The sequence below is a fragment of the Phoxinus phoxinus genome (genome assembly GCF_949152265.1).
Source record: "Phoxinus phoxinus genome assembly, chromosome: 7".
Lineage (NCBI taxonomy): Eukaryota > Metazoa > Chordata > Actinopteri > Cypriniformes > Leuciscidae > Phoxinus > Phoxinus phoxinus.
In genome coordinates, this window is record NC_136882.1 from 16,230,173 (window position 1) to 16,247,822 (window position 17,650).

At 39.5% G+C, this 17,650-nt stretch overlaps 1 protein-coding gene across 2 annotated transcripts in view; it reads left to right on the plus strand.

The window, feature by feature from the left end:
* The first annotated feature begins 3,156 nt into the window (after window positions 1–3,156).
* Window positions 3,157–17,650, plus strand: part of nrp2b (neuropilin 2b) — a 72,994-nt gene continuing 58,500 nt past the window's right edge. The window contains exons 1-2 of one of the 2 annotated variants that reach the window (XM_079619496.1): window positions 3,157–4,032; window positions 11,946–12,120. In XM_079619496.1, the coding sequence (XP_079475622.1) occupies window positions 3,963–4,032; window positions 11,946–12,120 (245 nt within the window). In that variant the 5' untranslated portion in view covers window positions 3,157–3,962. The remainder of the gene's footprint in view (window positions 4,033–11,945; window positions 12,121–17,650) is intronic. The other variant, XM_079619497.1, reaches the window with a different exon arrangement.

Here is a 17,650-nt window from a genome sequence, read left to right on the forward strand (position 1 = left end):
TCCTTCAAAATTACAAAGAGTTGAGAATGAAGCTGTAGGAATGCTGACTAATACCAAACTGAGGGATCGCGTAACTTTAGGGTAACTCCAGTAAATCCTTATAGTCTGATTTCGGGATTGTCGTATTCATTTTTAAATGTCTTCTTATTGCTACCCCTACATACCTTAGCAATATGATTGGGAAATATACTACAGCTAGATCACTCAGTTCACCCAAAGGATATTTGTCAAACATGGCTGAAGAGCACTTTTTGAAAGTATCTAAAAACAGACTTGTTTACTACGACACTTAATTATTTTCTTATTTTAAAAATAGCACATATTGCGATGAAATTCATGATATTTTATCGCATTTATTTGGTACTGGTCAAATGGAGTCACCTTAAGAAAATGTCTTGATATTCATGAATTACTCGCGTGTAATCAAGGTGCAAATAAATAAAGTATTTTAGTACTTTTTAACTTGCTGGTTGCACCATTTGACAGTTTTGCTAATTCTCTTCTCTCTTCATTTATTTTTAATATATATATATATATATATATATATATATATATATATATATATATATATATATATATATATATATAATATATATATATATATATATATATATATATATATTTATATATATATATATATATATATATATATATATATCATATTGATTAAAAATTACATGTTTTGTTCAAGTCAAGCGGACTAACCTTAAAAAAACTTATTTATTTATGATTTGATACTCTTCTAGTCTTATATCATGATATAAGCTGTGTAAACTTGCATGATTAAATGTACAAGAAAAGTATTTTGTGCTTTTTCTTACCTCACCTCACAGTTTTTTGTTTGTTTTAGTGCATTTCCTTAATTCAATTCCATTATCTCCTTATTTTAAAAAAATATATATAAACATGCTTGTTTTAACCTTACAACTTCTTGATATTCATGACTCGATTTTCTTGTAATTTCTGTATATCATGATTATAAGTAGATTCAAAGATTTTACTTGATGGTTACATCACTTCACTTTGTGAAGAATGTAACGTAATGAACTTATATGTCTTCAGTAACTTTCTTGTACTTTCTTCCTTCCAGACGTCTAGGAAACAGTGGTACCTGTAAACAAGCAGATGTGTCAGCACAGTGCTGCTTTTTTGGCTCGAGCAGGACTTAAGCTCAAATGGCGTAAGAAGATGAAGTAGAGCCACTGCTGGGACCGCAGTGGGGACTTTCCGCCCCGTATGGCCATCATGAACTCACACACACACACACACACACACACACACACACACTCAACACTTCCCCTGTGAGGCTGAGAGTGTGGATAACCCCACCACCACGCACAGAGGCTCCACTGTTCTCCACTGATCTCCTCATGCTCAGCCTGGCATTAGCCAATAAGATGGATGATCACAGGTCTGCTGTGGGTCGAGGTGTGTGTGGACAGCACAGGCCATGCCTGTCAACACTTCAAAGGGAAGCTGTTATTTCGCCCTGATCCAAGACCAGCCCTCACTATACCCAAACTCTGACCTCATCCGTGATAGGTGACACCACAAGACTGTTCTGAAGACTGTGTAAAAAGAACAACCTTTATCAAGCATTACTGTTGACAGGCCCAAGCCTCCAGGTCAAATAGTGCAGTGGTCTCAAGAGCTGAGAGATGGAGTCAGTATCTCAGAGAGATAAGAGCACTGCGACCTGATCTATGAATCGTCTCATTGAGTGGTTTGTGATGATGAAAAGAAGTCTATTGTTGCGAAAACAATCATGTTTTCCTCACTTCCTGTTTTCTCAGTGATTCTCAGAATTAACAGCTCAGACATGGCACAGCACATGACTAACCATTTGACTTCAATACGACATGACCTGAAACTGACAAGGCATCAAATCTAAGAGAAACTTCCCCGTGCTTCCCCAGCTGCCTGCAGGATAGTTGAGGATGGAGAAGTTTATTTCAGGATCTGCTGGGTAATGCCGTGTCATTAAAGCCACTATAGTTAGTGGCGGATTGGGGCCCTCGTTGGCCCAGTGTTGGGTGGATATGAAGAGATCTGTGCACAAGAACATATCTATGAGTTTGGGTTCCTATAGCTTTGATGTGCACAGTGTGGTTGGCGAGGTTGATTCTAGCCCTTCTTTCTAAACCCCAACCTCCCGCTGTACTTTAGCGTCTTATTTCTGTCTTCATGTGTGTGTTTGAGTGCAGAGGGCCAAATTAAAGGACTCTGGATGGGCAGAGCCAGGGGGACATTGCTCTTCACAAGATCTGCTTTCTCTTCTCCTATTGTCCCACACATCCTACCACAAACTTCTGCTTTTTGTTCTTATTTTAACTAAGTTTGTGTGTGTGTGATTGTTTCCAACAGTGCATCAGTCACAAGGAAAGAAAAACAGATGTTTTTAGTTGCTGTCAAACATCTGTCGTCATGGAACGTTTACCATTGGATTGTTCAGTTTCTTGTATTTTTGCTCAGGGTTTGACCCTCATACCCTTGTTGATCTTTCCTTGGCTTGCTGTCAAAAGCATTTGCATTAATTCAATCTCAGCCACACATTACCATGCACATTGCCTTACCTAATGCATGGCTCAACTCAGCATTTTCACTTTTCTGCTTAAAGTCAACTGGAGGGCATCAAAACTATTACGTTTCTAACATCAATCATGCACCATGCAGTCGAAAATAATGGCAGCTTATCATGATTACAACAGTTTCCTTTTGTCGTTCCCTTGCGTAATTGCTATATTTGGGTCAATGATGTGACTCAATGTTTTTTCCTTCTTCTGATCTATTATAGACCTATTTTATGTTCTATGTTGGTTATGTCATTTTTACATTCCTGTGGGACTTTGTGGGATAATTAAAAAATGGCTAGGTGGTACAGAGTACTGTGCAGAGTAAAATTATATATATATATCTTTTTTTATATATATATATAATATATAATATTATTTTTTTAAATTCAATAATATATAAAAAATAACACTAATACAAATATTGTATTGCTAAGAACGTATGTTATAGCGTTAACATCTAACCTGTTAGAATTTGTCACTTTTGAAAAAACAGAATTTTAAAGGATTTTATTCTTTTGGACATCATTATTTGTCAGTGACCAATGTAAGCAGCATATATACATCGTATACCACCTTGAAGAACCTCTCCAAACCAGCCTGTGGTTTCGCACAGCCACGAGCGTTTGACGAGCCCGTGTGGCTGTGGGCGCTTGTGTTTCCCTCGCTCGCCTTTTTATAGCGTAACTGTGGGACTAGTGGCTGGTCTTTAATCAGAGACTGGAGAGGCGGGCCGAGGTGCTGACTGTAATGCGATAGCTGCGCCCGTCCTTAATGCTATTACATCCACATGCTGCTGCCGCGCAAGACTCAGCGCTCAAACGCAGAGACGCGCAGTGCCAAAGAGACAGCGCGTGGAGTATCTCTTTCAGAAGACTTCAGTTACGGACCCGCTGCACGGAGGACCTCATCAGAGCTGCACTTTCCTGACAGTGTTCCGCCGTGGCCAGTGTTTCCCATGAGAGATAGAGCTTTTGGTGGTGGATTCTGTGGGGACGAGACCGGGAAAAAGCTTCATGTCAGTTGGATTTGAAGGCGAGAGCTCACCTCACTCACTCACGCGCTGCTGTAGCTCGAGGAAATCAAGCCTAAATATGTCTTTGGTCTGAACTGTGGGTTTTAAAGAGAAAGTTGTTTAGTTTTAAAGTCGGACGCTTTTCGTTTTTGCTGCTTTTGTTTAGGATATAACTGGAAATGTTAAACGGCCAAGTCTGGGTTGAATTTACGCATCCAGCATTTTGAAACGTATCGAGAAAAGCAGGCGGCAGAAATTGTTGTCAGACACAAGACACAAGTGGATACATCATCAGTGGACAAGAACATTTTCAAAGAACATCACAAGAACTTGAGCTTTTCCTCTACACGCACTGGGTGAACGTTCACCCAGGAAAGATGGATTTATTCACAAAGCTCTGTGGATCTTTACTTGTTTTGTGTGCGGCATTAGTTTATGGAGAGGAGGGTAAGTTTTTGTTGTTTTGTCATTTGTTTATTTGTTTTTTATCTGAATCAGTACATGTTTCCATTTTATGTGTGTGCTATTATGTGAAATTGCACAAGACACGGGGACCATATATTTAAGTTTTTAAGACATTTCGGAATATTTAATTTTATAGGTCTGTTATAGTAGGCTAGCCTACCTTACAACTGACAGACAAAAACGGCAATTATGCCATATTTAACACTTATTATAACTCAAAAAGAAATACAGCATCAAACAAGAAAACTAAAATGTACATGATCAAAACGACGAGCTTCTCGTATGCTAGTTTCAGCAGGTTTTAGTGTGATAATGGTTGAAAGCTCACCGCGTGTGCTGGCAGTTTCTTGCCCGCTAGAGGCGACGCGCGCTCGGCATGAGCTCCGCCAAACGCCGCGCTTCATACTGGACTCCACCACACATTTTCCCAGCACTTCTTTGTTTTCTAATTAGCTGTGTAATAAAATCTGTTTGGGGTTTTTAAGGATTCAAGGTATTTTGTCCCCCTCAAAAACGCACAGATAAACTCCGGAGTAAATTACGCAGCAGATTCTCTCCACCACAAACGGGATCCTAAATCAAACAACCTATAAGATAAACCTTAAACATGCAATAGGCTATATGTATATATATATATTACCTTATAAAGTCGTAACCCATAATTTACGGTGTTTTTCTAGTCATGGTGTTCCCGTGTCATGGTTACTTAGTCTTGACGACTGTATTTGTGCTACCCCGGGCACATATGAAGCACCTCCAGCGACTATCATGAAAAATATTAGCGCAAATCATGAAAATATATATTATAGACTGTAATATATATGTTTGCACATCACATGTGTATACTCGATTAAATTTGTGGTTTTCATATTTTAATTGTCTTTATCTGATTTTTTTACACTCCTCGCTGGTGTTCCTCGGTTTGAAAGACAGGTTTTGCATGCCAACTATCTGTACTGAGAGTTTAATTATCATGCCTGACTGATAAAACTCACTTCAATCACAGATACATTGATAAATCTTTCAAATAACCCGCTGAAACCCTGTAACATTAATTTCGCAATTGAGGGAAAATCTGCTGCTAACCTCGAAATTTGGGAAGTATTTAAATAAACTTGTGTAAATGATAACTTCGCTTTTACGAAGTCAACGTGGTCTCTTGTTTCTGTCTTGGGTGAATGCCAAACGGTTTAAATGGGATTTTTACTGTTGTAGTATTCTACACCTTTTGCTCATTATTAGCATTACGCGACTATTCTGTGTCTCAAATATTTATATATTTCTCATAATTTTTGCTACTCTTTTTTTTTTACATACTCCATTTCAAATGCTGCATGTTTCTATACTCATTTACTATAAATATAACAATATGCAGTTGCCAGCATCCTCACAAAATAGTTACTTTTTTCATTAGATTTACTGACTTGACATGACTAAATTGTGAGTAATTTTCCTGTCGGAACACACGAGATAACCTACTTATAAGAGGATTAGTTTACCCAAAATACATATTGTGTCATCATTTACTCACCCTCATGTTGTTTTAAACTGTCCTCCTTGGAACACAAAAGGAGATGTTAGGTAGAACATCAGTCTCAGTCATCATTCACTTCAATTGCATCTTTACTTGATACAATGAAAGTGAATGGAGACTGCCAAACATGTTAGAAAGCCATGGGGGTGAATAAATTAAGACGGAAGTGTAATTTTTCGGCAAGCTGTTCCTTTGAAGTTTTTGTTTGGTAATTTGTTGCTTCCTTTTTACTCCTTTAAAACCTTTTTTCCTCCAGTAAAGTTTTTTTTGGGACAAGCGTTAGCTTCATTTTCCAACCAAATGTCGATGACAGTGCTGCCAGACCCAACAGATCTGCGTTAAGGATCTGCACCTGATCCAAGAGAGAGCTCTCCACAGGGGTCCTTCTAAAAGCCCAGCTATCTCTCCAACACAACAACAGTGCCCTAATTAGTCCTGTTAAGCTTCAGACGGTCTGAATCGGATGGATGAATGGTTTTGAGAGAGGTAGAATGGCTTAACCATCTACTGCTGGGACAGGAAGCCCTGCTGAAGTGAGCTGGACTCAGCACATGCATAGATGATGGGGGGGCTGAAGCCTCTTGTTCTAGTGCGGACAGAATCTAATAAGACAGAACGACAGAGCTCTAAGTGTCTCATCACTGCGATTAAATATCAGCTATTCATCAGCAGACGTTCACTCAGTGAAAATGAGAAACCGTATTGACTTCTGCTAGTCAGCCGCTGATATTTTCCAGCTCCTCTCCCGTGGCTGCAGAGCAGATGAGCCGTGTGTGGTGGTGGCATGCGGATGCGTGTGAATCTACATGTTTGAGCCTGAAAGACAGCATGTCCGGATGCTATTCCATATTTTCCTGGTGCGCCTACTGGTACGAGCGCGATGAGCATGTTGTTGGCAAAGCCCTGGCCACCTGCGCCTGGAGGCAACGCTGCGATTGATTACATGCTTATGCAGCTGTGCAGACGCACCTGACCACCTGCAGAACCTCAACACGTTTCAGAGAAACTACAGCTACCGGGGCAAACTCAACGGGTAGCCGCTTTGAAATCGCGGTTTAGCACAGATCAGTATCCTGATAGAGACCGCTGCGTGTCATTCTGAACTTCGGAGGGAATATGAGAGCAATTCTCTCCTGGCGCTGGTTGTTTTCCGTGGCGTACAAAGTGAATGGGATCTCTTTAAAGTTTCAACGGATCCCTGCTAAGCCCATTTGTCATGTTCAATTTTTTTGCTGTTCAGTGGCCCCGAGCTTATTTCATTTTCCATGCGCACATCTTTGGTTTTATAGGCGATTGGTTCTGAGGTTCACTTTCGAGTGGTTCATCCAGCTCTTAAAGTGAGTCACCTGCTTTAAGTCTGTTGGAGCTTCACTTTGTGTGTGTGTGTAGCGTTAGGTTTCGTCCAGCAGCACCTCCTCTGAGCCCTTTAGACTGTTGACGCTGATGAAAGGCAGATGTGGACTTCTGGCAACCTCTTTGTGTGTGTTTAGGGAACTCAGTGTACCGCAATCCTCTGTTCTCTAACACTAAGTTTGATACCAATGACACAGACGAGACCAAGGCGATGCATTCCGTGTCTAATCTCTTCAGATTGCACGTATTCCGATGCCCTTTGCAGATGCCACCTCTGGTGAAACATACTGGTAAGGTTTCTTGATCAGCAACCCAGTGAACCACAGCATCCATGAGTAACGCATGCTTCAATTTGAGTGAGGGGTATCACATTAGTTTTTGCAATTTATAATCAGTTTGAATTGGTAAACGCACAGGATCTCCACCAACAACGGCCATTATGTAAATCACAGCGGTTTGTTGTCATGTCTGCTCACTGCCCTGTTTTCTTCTCGTGTAATGGGTAATATTAGCACTCCCTCAGCAGAAAATGGGCCTGTAAATCAGCTAAAAGAAGGTCAGATATTTGTATTCGCTCCAGCAAATGCGGCGGCACTCGTTCACTCACTCTCGTGTGGCAGGCGCTGGAAAAGTGCTGAAACAGTGCTATCGGGATGAAATTCAAAACAAGCAAGAAACCCATAAATAATGCAGCTCCATTCTCATTCCCCCACCCACCTGCTCAGCACCGTTTACAGTTACTTATGGCCCTAAAGCGAGGGGGCCGGCGGCAGGCCTACCCACCGGCAGCCTCCTCGATCCTGCAGGAAGTGAGGCGGGGTGAGACGTCTCGTATCTGAAGAGAGGAGAGGAGCGGGGTTGTGCGAACTGACAAAGTGCCGACACCGGAAGCCCTGACAGGATGAGATCTGTGGCTGTTGTTGTGTGTACTCAGCAGAACTCCAAGCTGGGGTTGTGCCGAATAGTGAGCATTTTGGTGCTGAGTCTTATGCTAAGTGAGGATGGAAGATACTATTGATTTGAGCAACAATCAAAGCTATTGATTGGTTCAGCCAAGATTTCATTTTGTCAATCGAAGGAGCTCTGTTAGTAGATTTAGTTTCTATTGAACAGTGGGACGTACTACTGAAGTGTGGGGCGGAATATCACGGGCTGAGATTTTTTTTGGTGAGGCGACACTGTGAGCCCAGCTTTGGACAGTTTTTAATTTAGTTCAAGGCACGCACAGTAATTTTTTGTTTGTTGCGCTGGCTGGTAAGGCAGTTGTCTTGGACCTATACTGACACCTGGTGGCATGGATGTAGGATTTTTTTTAGTTGATGATGCCATTTTACAATACACTGTTCGTAATTATAAGGGCTGTCACAATATCAGGTTTTTACCTACATGATTATCGTGGCCAAAAATTTTTACGATAACGATGTCTCGTGATATCTACAGAAATCTTGAAAAAATTAAAAATAAGTAATTTGTTTTATTACTTCTCGCTTGTGGACTTTCTGTGCGAGGATTAATGGTAACTGCCCTCTGGCATCGAGTATGAATTTAACAAATAACATGTGAGAGTTTAACACTGTGTACTTTCCATTTTATGGTTTATGGTTATTGCCATTATATTGTAACACCCCTAGTGAACACAATAACAATATTTCCTTTTAAATATGAATATCGTTAATACCAGTAAAACGCAACACTCCTAGTAGTTATTGTTAATTATTTATTTTAAAAATATTTTAAAATGTCTCATAACCACAGGTTGCATGGTGGTCATGTGATCTCAACATGTCTGCCCCAGGAGGCGACCTGTTCCATGTCAAATTAAAAAGCTTTTATTAGCTTTTATTATTAATCTCATGCGAGCAGACATAATTTTAAACATAAGTGCTGTTCATGTTTTTATGTGTAAAGCTTTTTGATGAGCAGTGCACTTTTAAAAAAGTATGTGAAAAACCAACAACCCTATGTTTTCAGCGTAAATATTTTTTCCATTCCTCAAGACACCAGCTTCATCTGTATTTGGTGGAAAGCAAATGTAAATCATCCACAAGAATGGCAAACACAACCAAAGTCACACACACTGGGAGTTGACTTCGGCCCAGTCGCCAGGGCTGCGTACTGCTGGGATAGCATGTGGCAGAGACTGTAGATGGATAGACTCCTTTAGCAGTACAGACACTATAATTCATGAGGCCACCCCACACAGCAACACAACACTACTGCAGTATCTGTCGCTTTCCCTGCTCGGAGTGGAAATGAATCTCTGCACTGTCAGACCGGTTCTGTTGAGGTCCAGTGCTTAGGGAGGAAGAACACCTCCTAATGAGGCCCATCAGCCTGTCGACCCTCCTCTTCGTTCGGCAAGAACACGCATACACAAACGAATCGACCCGGAACATGTGAGAAAGTGATGATGCTGGGATTGTTCTACTGCAGCCCACAGGAAGTGTGTTTGGTGCATATTTCCAAATTCAACTAGTCAGTGGGTTGCCTGAACGAACGACTAGTTGGTTTGTTTCAGATTCGGATGGGATGGGATGCATTTACATAAAGACACATTGTTGTGTTGGAAACAGCTGGACCGGGCTCAACAGAACAGGAACAGAACACAGGGTTTTGATCTATTTTTAACTTGGCATGCTGACTTAAAAATGCAGTGTGTATGATGGGACACTCAGAAACAGCATGAGATCCGACACAACGACGAAGACGACCATCTGCATGTGTGTGCATGTAGCGGTGATGCTTTTGAAGGGATGTATTTAAAGACTTCCGGAGATGTAAAATTGTTTAACAGCTTAAGCACAGCATGGTAGTTACAGTAAAAAATCTAAAACTATTTTAAAAAAATCGATAAAACTATATTAAATGTAATTATGTTATTGATACATTTAAATATTTTACTATTTTAAAAAAAAGTAGCCTAGAAAAAGTGTTCTGTTGTTAGACAACTAGTTGAGTAGTCGACCATTGTGACCAATCGTTTGGTCAACCCGAACGTTTTTTTTTGTTTTTTTTATGTTTGGTGGTACATAACTTGATTTATTGTTGTTTCCTGAAGTCTTGTTTTCTGTTGCCAGTACAGACCTTTACACACCTCAGTTGTCATCATAGCTTTCCAAAATGTCACCACTTGAAATTCTGTTGTGTTGCGATCAATGTCATCGCCCTATTCAATATTCGACGAGGCACCATGTTAGAGCAGAGGTGAGCGGTCTGCTGAGTTTAAGAATTAGGACGCATTTAGTCAGGTTTAGTTGCAGTGTGCTTTGAATGCAGTGTAAATCTGGAAGGTATGAAGAGGTCGCATCCCACCACATCCATCTTGTTTTCCGACGGTGAGAAAGTCGGTGACTGACTGTGAGAGATCAAGTGTGCAATACAGATGAGTTGTAATTGTTCGCAGAAAGTACTGTGGAAACCAGCCACAGACCTCAAACTGTCAATCAGAGCTCTCACTTCCTCTGAACTCCTTCCCAGCGTCCCCACTGGGCCACTATGTGTGACGCTAGAACATCAGCATTTGTTGTGAATTTCAAGTAACGGCAGCAGAGTGCGTGCCGTATGTTACCCCTCGCTGGGTTACTGCTGGGTTACTGATGGGTTACTGCTGGTGCACTGCAACCGCTGAGCAGGACCACACGGAATCGCCACCACAGAATTCCACAGATTCCCACTGAATCGAATGGCCGTTATTTGTCGAGTTTTGTTTGACTGTGCTTTAAACTACCAATATGATTGTAGTACTCTTGGTTTAGCATTTTTAAAGGAACGGTTCACCCGAAAATAATTGCGTCATAATTTACTCACCCCCATGTCGTTTTAAACCTGTACACTCTTAAAAATAAAGGTTATTTATTAACTTTGATGGTTCAATTAAGAAACTTTAACATCTATGGAACCTTTCCATTCCACAAAAGATTATTTAGATTATTAAAATGTTCTTCATGCTAAGAAAACCATGTTTTTTTATGGCATCGCTGAGAAAACCCTCTTTTGAAATCTTTATATTTAAGAGTTTATGACTTAGGGCCTACCTTCTTCTGTTGAACCCAGAGAAACGATGTTTTGAAGAATGTTTCAAATGCTTTTGTCCATATAATGAAAGTCAATGGGGTCCAAAACATCACTGGACCCCACTGGCTTGCATTGTCTAGACAAAAGCATTTGAAACATTTTTCAAAATATCCTGAAGTAAGTTCTTGAAGCCATCTTGAATCATTCAGTGCCTCCGCACCTTAAAACATTCATACACCGCCTCTCCTCGAACATGTGTGTTCGGTGCATGCTGACAATCGTACCACTCTAGCAGAGGTTAAACAGCTGTGCCTCAATACTACGATCAGAGCAATAATGAATGAGAGCCATATCAATTATTTGAGCTGTGGGAGCCGAGGGCTTGTTCGGGAAGAGAATGGTAAACACAGGCAGGGGAGAGAGCGAATGAGTGCACTATCTATGCGCCTTCCACACAGAAAGACGTCTTTGTGGCTGATCACTACGCTCCTCACAGCATTGGGTTGACCTTTGACCTTATGCAGACACACTTCCTGTCACTGAATAGTTTGTCCTGTTTGATAGACTGGTTATTATTCTGAAGATACTACTGAAGATTGTGTCCTAATGTTTGCAGATTGCTTGTCAGTGATACAGTTGACAACTGGGACAGACACAACAGATTCTTTGATTTCCCAGTTTGTGTTGATTTGTATTATGCATCGGAACACAGAGCAAAAGCTTTTTGTTAGTAAGTCATGACTGCGTGGCTTATTGACTAGCAGAGGTCAGCCATTTCCTTTGTGTCAATTAGAATCATTAGTGTCAAATTGACCCGTGTACTTAATCCCTCAATAATTTGAGAAATGACCATTGAGTAGCATCCAAATTGACTTGTTTTAAGGCAAAACAATATTATTTAATATGATTCAGTGAATATGAATACACTAAAGAAACATTTTCACAGTGCATTTGAGTGAAGCTTAATCACATTTTTCCACTCTCATCTCCACAGTGCCATGTGGTGGGCATTTGGACGCCAGTGACGCAGGCTACATCACAACACCCGGTTACCCGCTGGAGTATCCGCCCCACCAGAACTGCCGATGGGTGATCACGGCACCCGAACCGTCCCAGCGCATCGTCCTAAACTTCAACCCACACTTTGAGCTTGAGAAGCTGGACTGCAGGTGAGCTTCATGGCCTATACACAGCTGATTTTTGAATGAGATTGAGAAACTATATACACACAGAAGAGGCGACACGGCAATCTTGTTCTCTTTCTTTTATATAATGAACGATTATTATTTAATTTTTTTCATTCTGCTGCTTAATATGAGTCATAACTGTAGTGGTTTCTTTAAAATGAGTTGATTTGGAAAAGACTGCTGATGTTTCTTGCCTGGTGATTATTGGGCCTTCTCGTGATGCCCCGCTGAGTCTGGCTCTAGTCGACATTACACACACTCTCTTCACTTTAATTAAATATCCAATAAACAAAGCTTTGACACACATTTCTGGGAATCATGAAACGTGCAGGCTTGAGCTCTCAGCGTGTGTTTCACCGGCAGCTGTGTCGACTCCTCCCTCTATTGGACAGCAGTAGAAATGCACAGAACGTGGTCAGGGTTATAACGGTACATGGAGTTTTAGTGTATTTTCACAGTTTGGGTGGATTTGTTTTAAAGCGCGTTTCGTAAAGTGGGACGAATTTCGGGGGGAATTAACAGCTGCTACTGAAGACTCCGACATTCATGAGTCATGTTTTACAAACCCTTTCCGGCAGAGCCACAAAGCCTGTCACAACCTGCCACTTTCAGCTCTCTCACTCTTCTCACTGAATATTGCCCTTTGTCCTTTTGGCATTTATTATCATTTTGGGCGTATTAATTATACATAGAAGTGTTTTTAAAGAGAGATTTATGGGATGGCTTTTGACATTCCTTTGTTGAAATTGGAGCATTAATTTTTTAGAAGCTTTTGTTGAAAGTGTCTTCACTGAGCACTTCCAGTGAGCACAGCAACAGAGAGAGAGAGAGATCAAAAGACGGAGACAGGAAAGTCTGATATGCGTTTCATTCCAGCACTTTGCTTACCCCTTAGTGGTTTGAGAACGGGATAGTAGCCTACTGTTGTTATTTTCGTCTCTCTTTTTCCCTCCACCCCGGCTTGATTGACAGAAGATGCAACACGTTCCATTACATCACACATCCTTTTCCGTGCTTTCCTCCCACAGGGGATTTCTTTGCGCGTCCATTAGTAAACAGAACTCCATATTGAATAAGACACATTGCTACATTTGGAAAAGAGGAAAGTGGACAGTTTCCCAGTAGTTCTCAGGTTAGCACAACCAGATCTAAGACTTAAAACAGACGTCTCTTTTTTAACCTTCCATATTCACATCCATCTGCTGCTCCGCTAAAAATGCTCAGACTAGATTTTAACATCTTTTGAAGAAAATGTGCATGCTGTTTGTGCATGCTAAAGTGTTGTAGGTGGTTAACACTTTAGAGTGTCACTATAGGTATTTTGGATGATTTGTAGCATGTTGCTGTACGGACATACAGTATGGCTATATATATATATATATATGTGTGTGTGTGTGTATGTGTGTGTGTGTAACGGTACACAAACTATTGAAGTCACGATTCGGTTAGGTACAGCAGGGGGGAGTAAACTAAACACAAAATTGCTTTTTTTTAATTAAACTGTGTTTTTTTTTAACAAATGTGTATAGTGTTTAAATAAATTCTATTATAATTATTTTCTTCAGGATAAAAAAAATCGATCTTAGCTAATGCTGTAAACTATAGGGAGCCCTTAATTACCCATTACTATACTATTAAAGGTTACAATTAAAAACAGAGCCTGAATTATTAAATTGAGTTATTTATTATTAGATATCATAATCAACACACAAATAAATAAATAAAACATGTACTGTAAATTGCACATACGGCAGGTTTTGCATTATCTTCTAAATCTAATTATAAAGTTAATTTTATACTCCAATTCATTTTTGAAATATAATCATTTGCACGGTGACTGTCATAACTTGTTTTCGTGACAAATGTATTTAAAAATACATTAAAGAGCTTAATCAAGACATTACGGTAGGCTAATATGGTGCATATACGAAATGCTTCTCTCTAGATTTCATTTCTCTAACGAACTAACCTGCTGTTGACACCTGAGGTTAATGTAATGCTACGTAAGATATTATTCTCAAGTTGTTTTATTTATATTTTTCGCAGTTGAAACACTGGTTGGTTGAGAGATTGAAACATATCGATCATCGTCTCTTCTTCTTCCTCTGCTATTTTTACTGGTAGAAAACAGCGTTGCATTGCCGTGTGCGCCCCCTTCTGGATTGGAGTATGGATTGCCTGTGACTGAATGTATTTTTCGTGCGACTGTATGCACCAAACCGTGATGTCCGTACCGTACGGTTCGAGACAAAAACGTACCGTAACACCCGTAATATATATAGGTGCCTGCAGGATTTCATACACAAAGAGTTTTTTGTTGTTGTTGTTTCCAGAAACGACACTAAAAAGTAAAAAAAAAAATAGAAACGTTTATTGTTAAAAATTAAGCTCAGAGCGAATCAATCGCACTTCTATGAGACTTGAGACTCTTCGGACCATACGATCATTGAGAGCAATGGTACACCTGAGCACAATGAAGGTATCAGACACATTTTAAACATGTTTAACCCCAAAATCGATAAAATCAATAAAATTGTCAAAAGACTATATGGGCATATATTTACATATAACAACAACTGAGCATCACAGGCGGACACAAAAACACTTTCGGTGTGAATGACATCTTATTCACATGGCACAGCAGTAGCCTAGCTAAATTTTAGAATAAGTTAACTTTCAAAAATAGCCTTTTGTATCTATTGTTTTTGGTGAATATCCACTTCATCCAACGCTGTTCGTTCTCTCGATACTGTCTTTTCCTGACGATAAATCTTTTCAGATGATTAAATGAGAGAGCGGTCCGAACGAATGAGAATCCATTTATTACATTTTGCAAGCATGGTTGGCCAATTCATTGAAAAGTAAGAAAATCGACAAATGATTGAAAATGAAATAACAGAATGAAAAGAAATAACAAATGATTGGAATCGACAGAAATACGGGATACAACTGCTGAAATATTTGCATGCAAATGTTCTCAGGTCAGTCGGCACTCTCATAGTATACAGTGGTGCAGCTGTAGGCGCCACTATATGTGTGTGTGTGTGTGTGTGTGTGTGTGTGTGTATATATATATAATATTAGAGCTAATCACCATCCTGACCCTATTCTCTACCTTTCTTTCTGTCTCTGAAGCCTTGTAACCATTTGTACCACATAAAGGTTAAGTATGGTTGTTTACAGCCTGTGATTTCTGTGCTGTAAACAAAGATGGGGGAAGCTACTGTTATGCCTGATCTGTAGGCCTCGTAAATGCACAAATTATATATCAGCATCTTCTGTTTAACACAAAGCCAGACTTTTCTTGGCTAAAATCATCTCCCTAGCTCTTTTGTTACTTTAAACTCCCTGACTTGTTCCCTGCTGTTTTTCTAGCGATTATTGTTTTTGTCCCTTGGCCAGGGAGATGAATTAAGGACAACGTTGGGAGTATCGAGTTCTATTGGGGTTCGACACAATCACAATTGTTAATGCCGATTAAACACAAGCACTTCTTAAATAAGCAAGTTGTAAAAAGATTTATCCATTAACATGCTTCCATTAGAATCGCAAGAGAAAACTGTCACGTGACGCCATACTGGAGAGGTGTTACAACAAACTCTTTGTGAAGTGGACAGATCGTTCAGTTGCGCCGTCGAGACTCACAGACGGAGGGCCGGGTCGAGTGAGACAGTTCCACTAGACTAGACTATACAACCATTCAACCCTGCCTTCATACAGCATGAGCTAACCCGTGAATATAGTTTTGTTCTTGTACACGAATGTATAAAGGATCATTCAGTTGTGTTAAATTAGATTTTTGACTTGAATGAAATCAATTAATTTAGATATTGCCACATGAGCACATTTTTCAGTCTTTTCTGATGAGAATACCATTCTATAACAGCTCTTATCTTGGATGTGTGTGATAGTGCTGTGTGCATCGTAAGCTCTCACCCTTCACTCATATTGTGGTATAGACACTGTGGACAGACTATTTATTTGATCTATGTTGATCCCGAGATAGTAACAGCTCAGTATCTTTCCACTGGACTCAAACTGGCTCCATCAGCAGCTAAGCGCCATACTTAATTTATTTAACCTGAAGCGTTTTCCCTGTCAGATATGATTATGCAGCTCAGGGATCATATCCAGGCATGCCTCTGAGTCCTAACTGACAGATGTTTATATGCACACTTGCTGAAAACTGGCTGCACTACATGATTTCTACTTTGACCTCATGAAGTTTAGTCTGCTCGTCTGCCACCACACCCTTATGTTTCATCTTTCCATTCATTTCTCCTTTAACTCCATAACCTCCTTTTTCATCCATTCTTTCCTCCTTGGTTTGTAATTCCTCCTCCTCCTCCACCCATCTGAAAAGAGCAGATCATAATTACACAAATTTCCATACTGGTCCAGGCTGGTTTAGGCTGGTATATTGTTGGCTTAAAGTTGGTTCACAAGTATTGTTTTTCTAGTAAAGCTAGTTGACTGAGGACTGATTAGCTAGTTAAAAATCCTGGTACATTTGAAACATAGTGATGATCACTGATGTTAGTCTCTCTCATTCTATTTCCCCTTCTCTTGATCCCTCTTTCTTTCCCATCATACATTGTGTCTGATTAAAATGACTCATCACCCAAGGCATGGCCAATTCTCAGCATTGCTTTATTCCACATTAGCATTAACTCTCTCTCTCATTACACATAGATGCGGTAAACAGTGTTGATAGTCCAGCCACGCTGTCACTGCAAACACTTCCTCCACAACATTTCTAGTTCTCTGTAGAGACTGGAGGTGGGGAAAGTTGTTACAGTACGTGTTACTAAAGGATGCAACTTTGCAGGCAGCTAGTGTTTAAAGCAGCAAGTTAGCATGTTGCTAAACTAGCATTGCAATACAGAGCGCACACATTTTACATTTAAAAAAAATAATAATAATAATAATTGTATCAGTGCTTTTAAGAAAAACTTTTAGGCAACACTTTATTTCAGTGTCCGTACACTTGCCGTACACTTTAATTTCATGCAACTAACCCTAAACCAAACCCTATTTTAACCCTTATAAGTACGTTGTTGTTTAATATTACTCGGTACTTAAAATAAAGTCTAACCTATTTTTATTATTAATTATTATTTGTATTATTAATTAATTGATTGTTTAATTGATTCATTATTAATTATTTATTTTACTATTTATTATTATTATTCTTTCTTATTAAATTATTTTTATAGCATTAAATGTGTATACATGTAAGTATATGATGTATATATCAATATTTATGTTAATTGTATTGTTTATTATTCGTTTCATAGGCTATTTAATGAATTTTATATATATTTCTCTATATATAAAAATATTTATTATTGTTGCAGTGCATTATTGGATTGTCTTTTCTGTCAAGGATACATGCAATGATACCCAGAAATTTGGCTAAAAGAAGATATTTTATAGGGCAACATAATTGTCTTTTTCCCACTCATGAACTGTACTAGTGAGCTGCCTACATAGTCAGCATCTTGAGTGCACT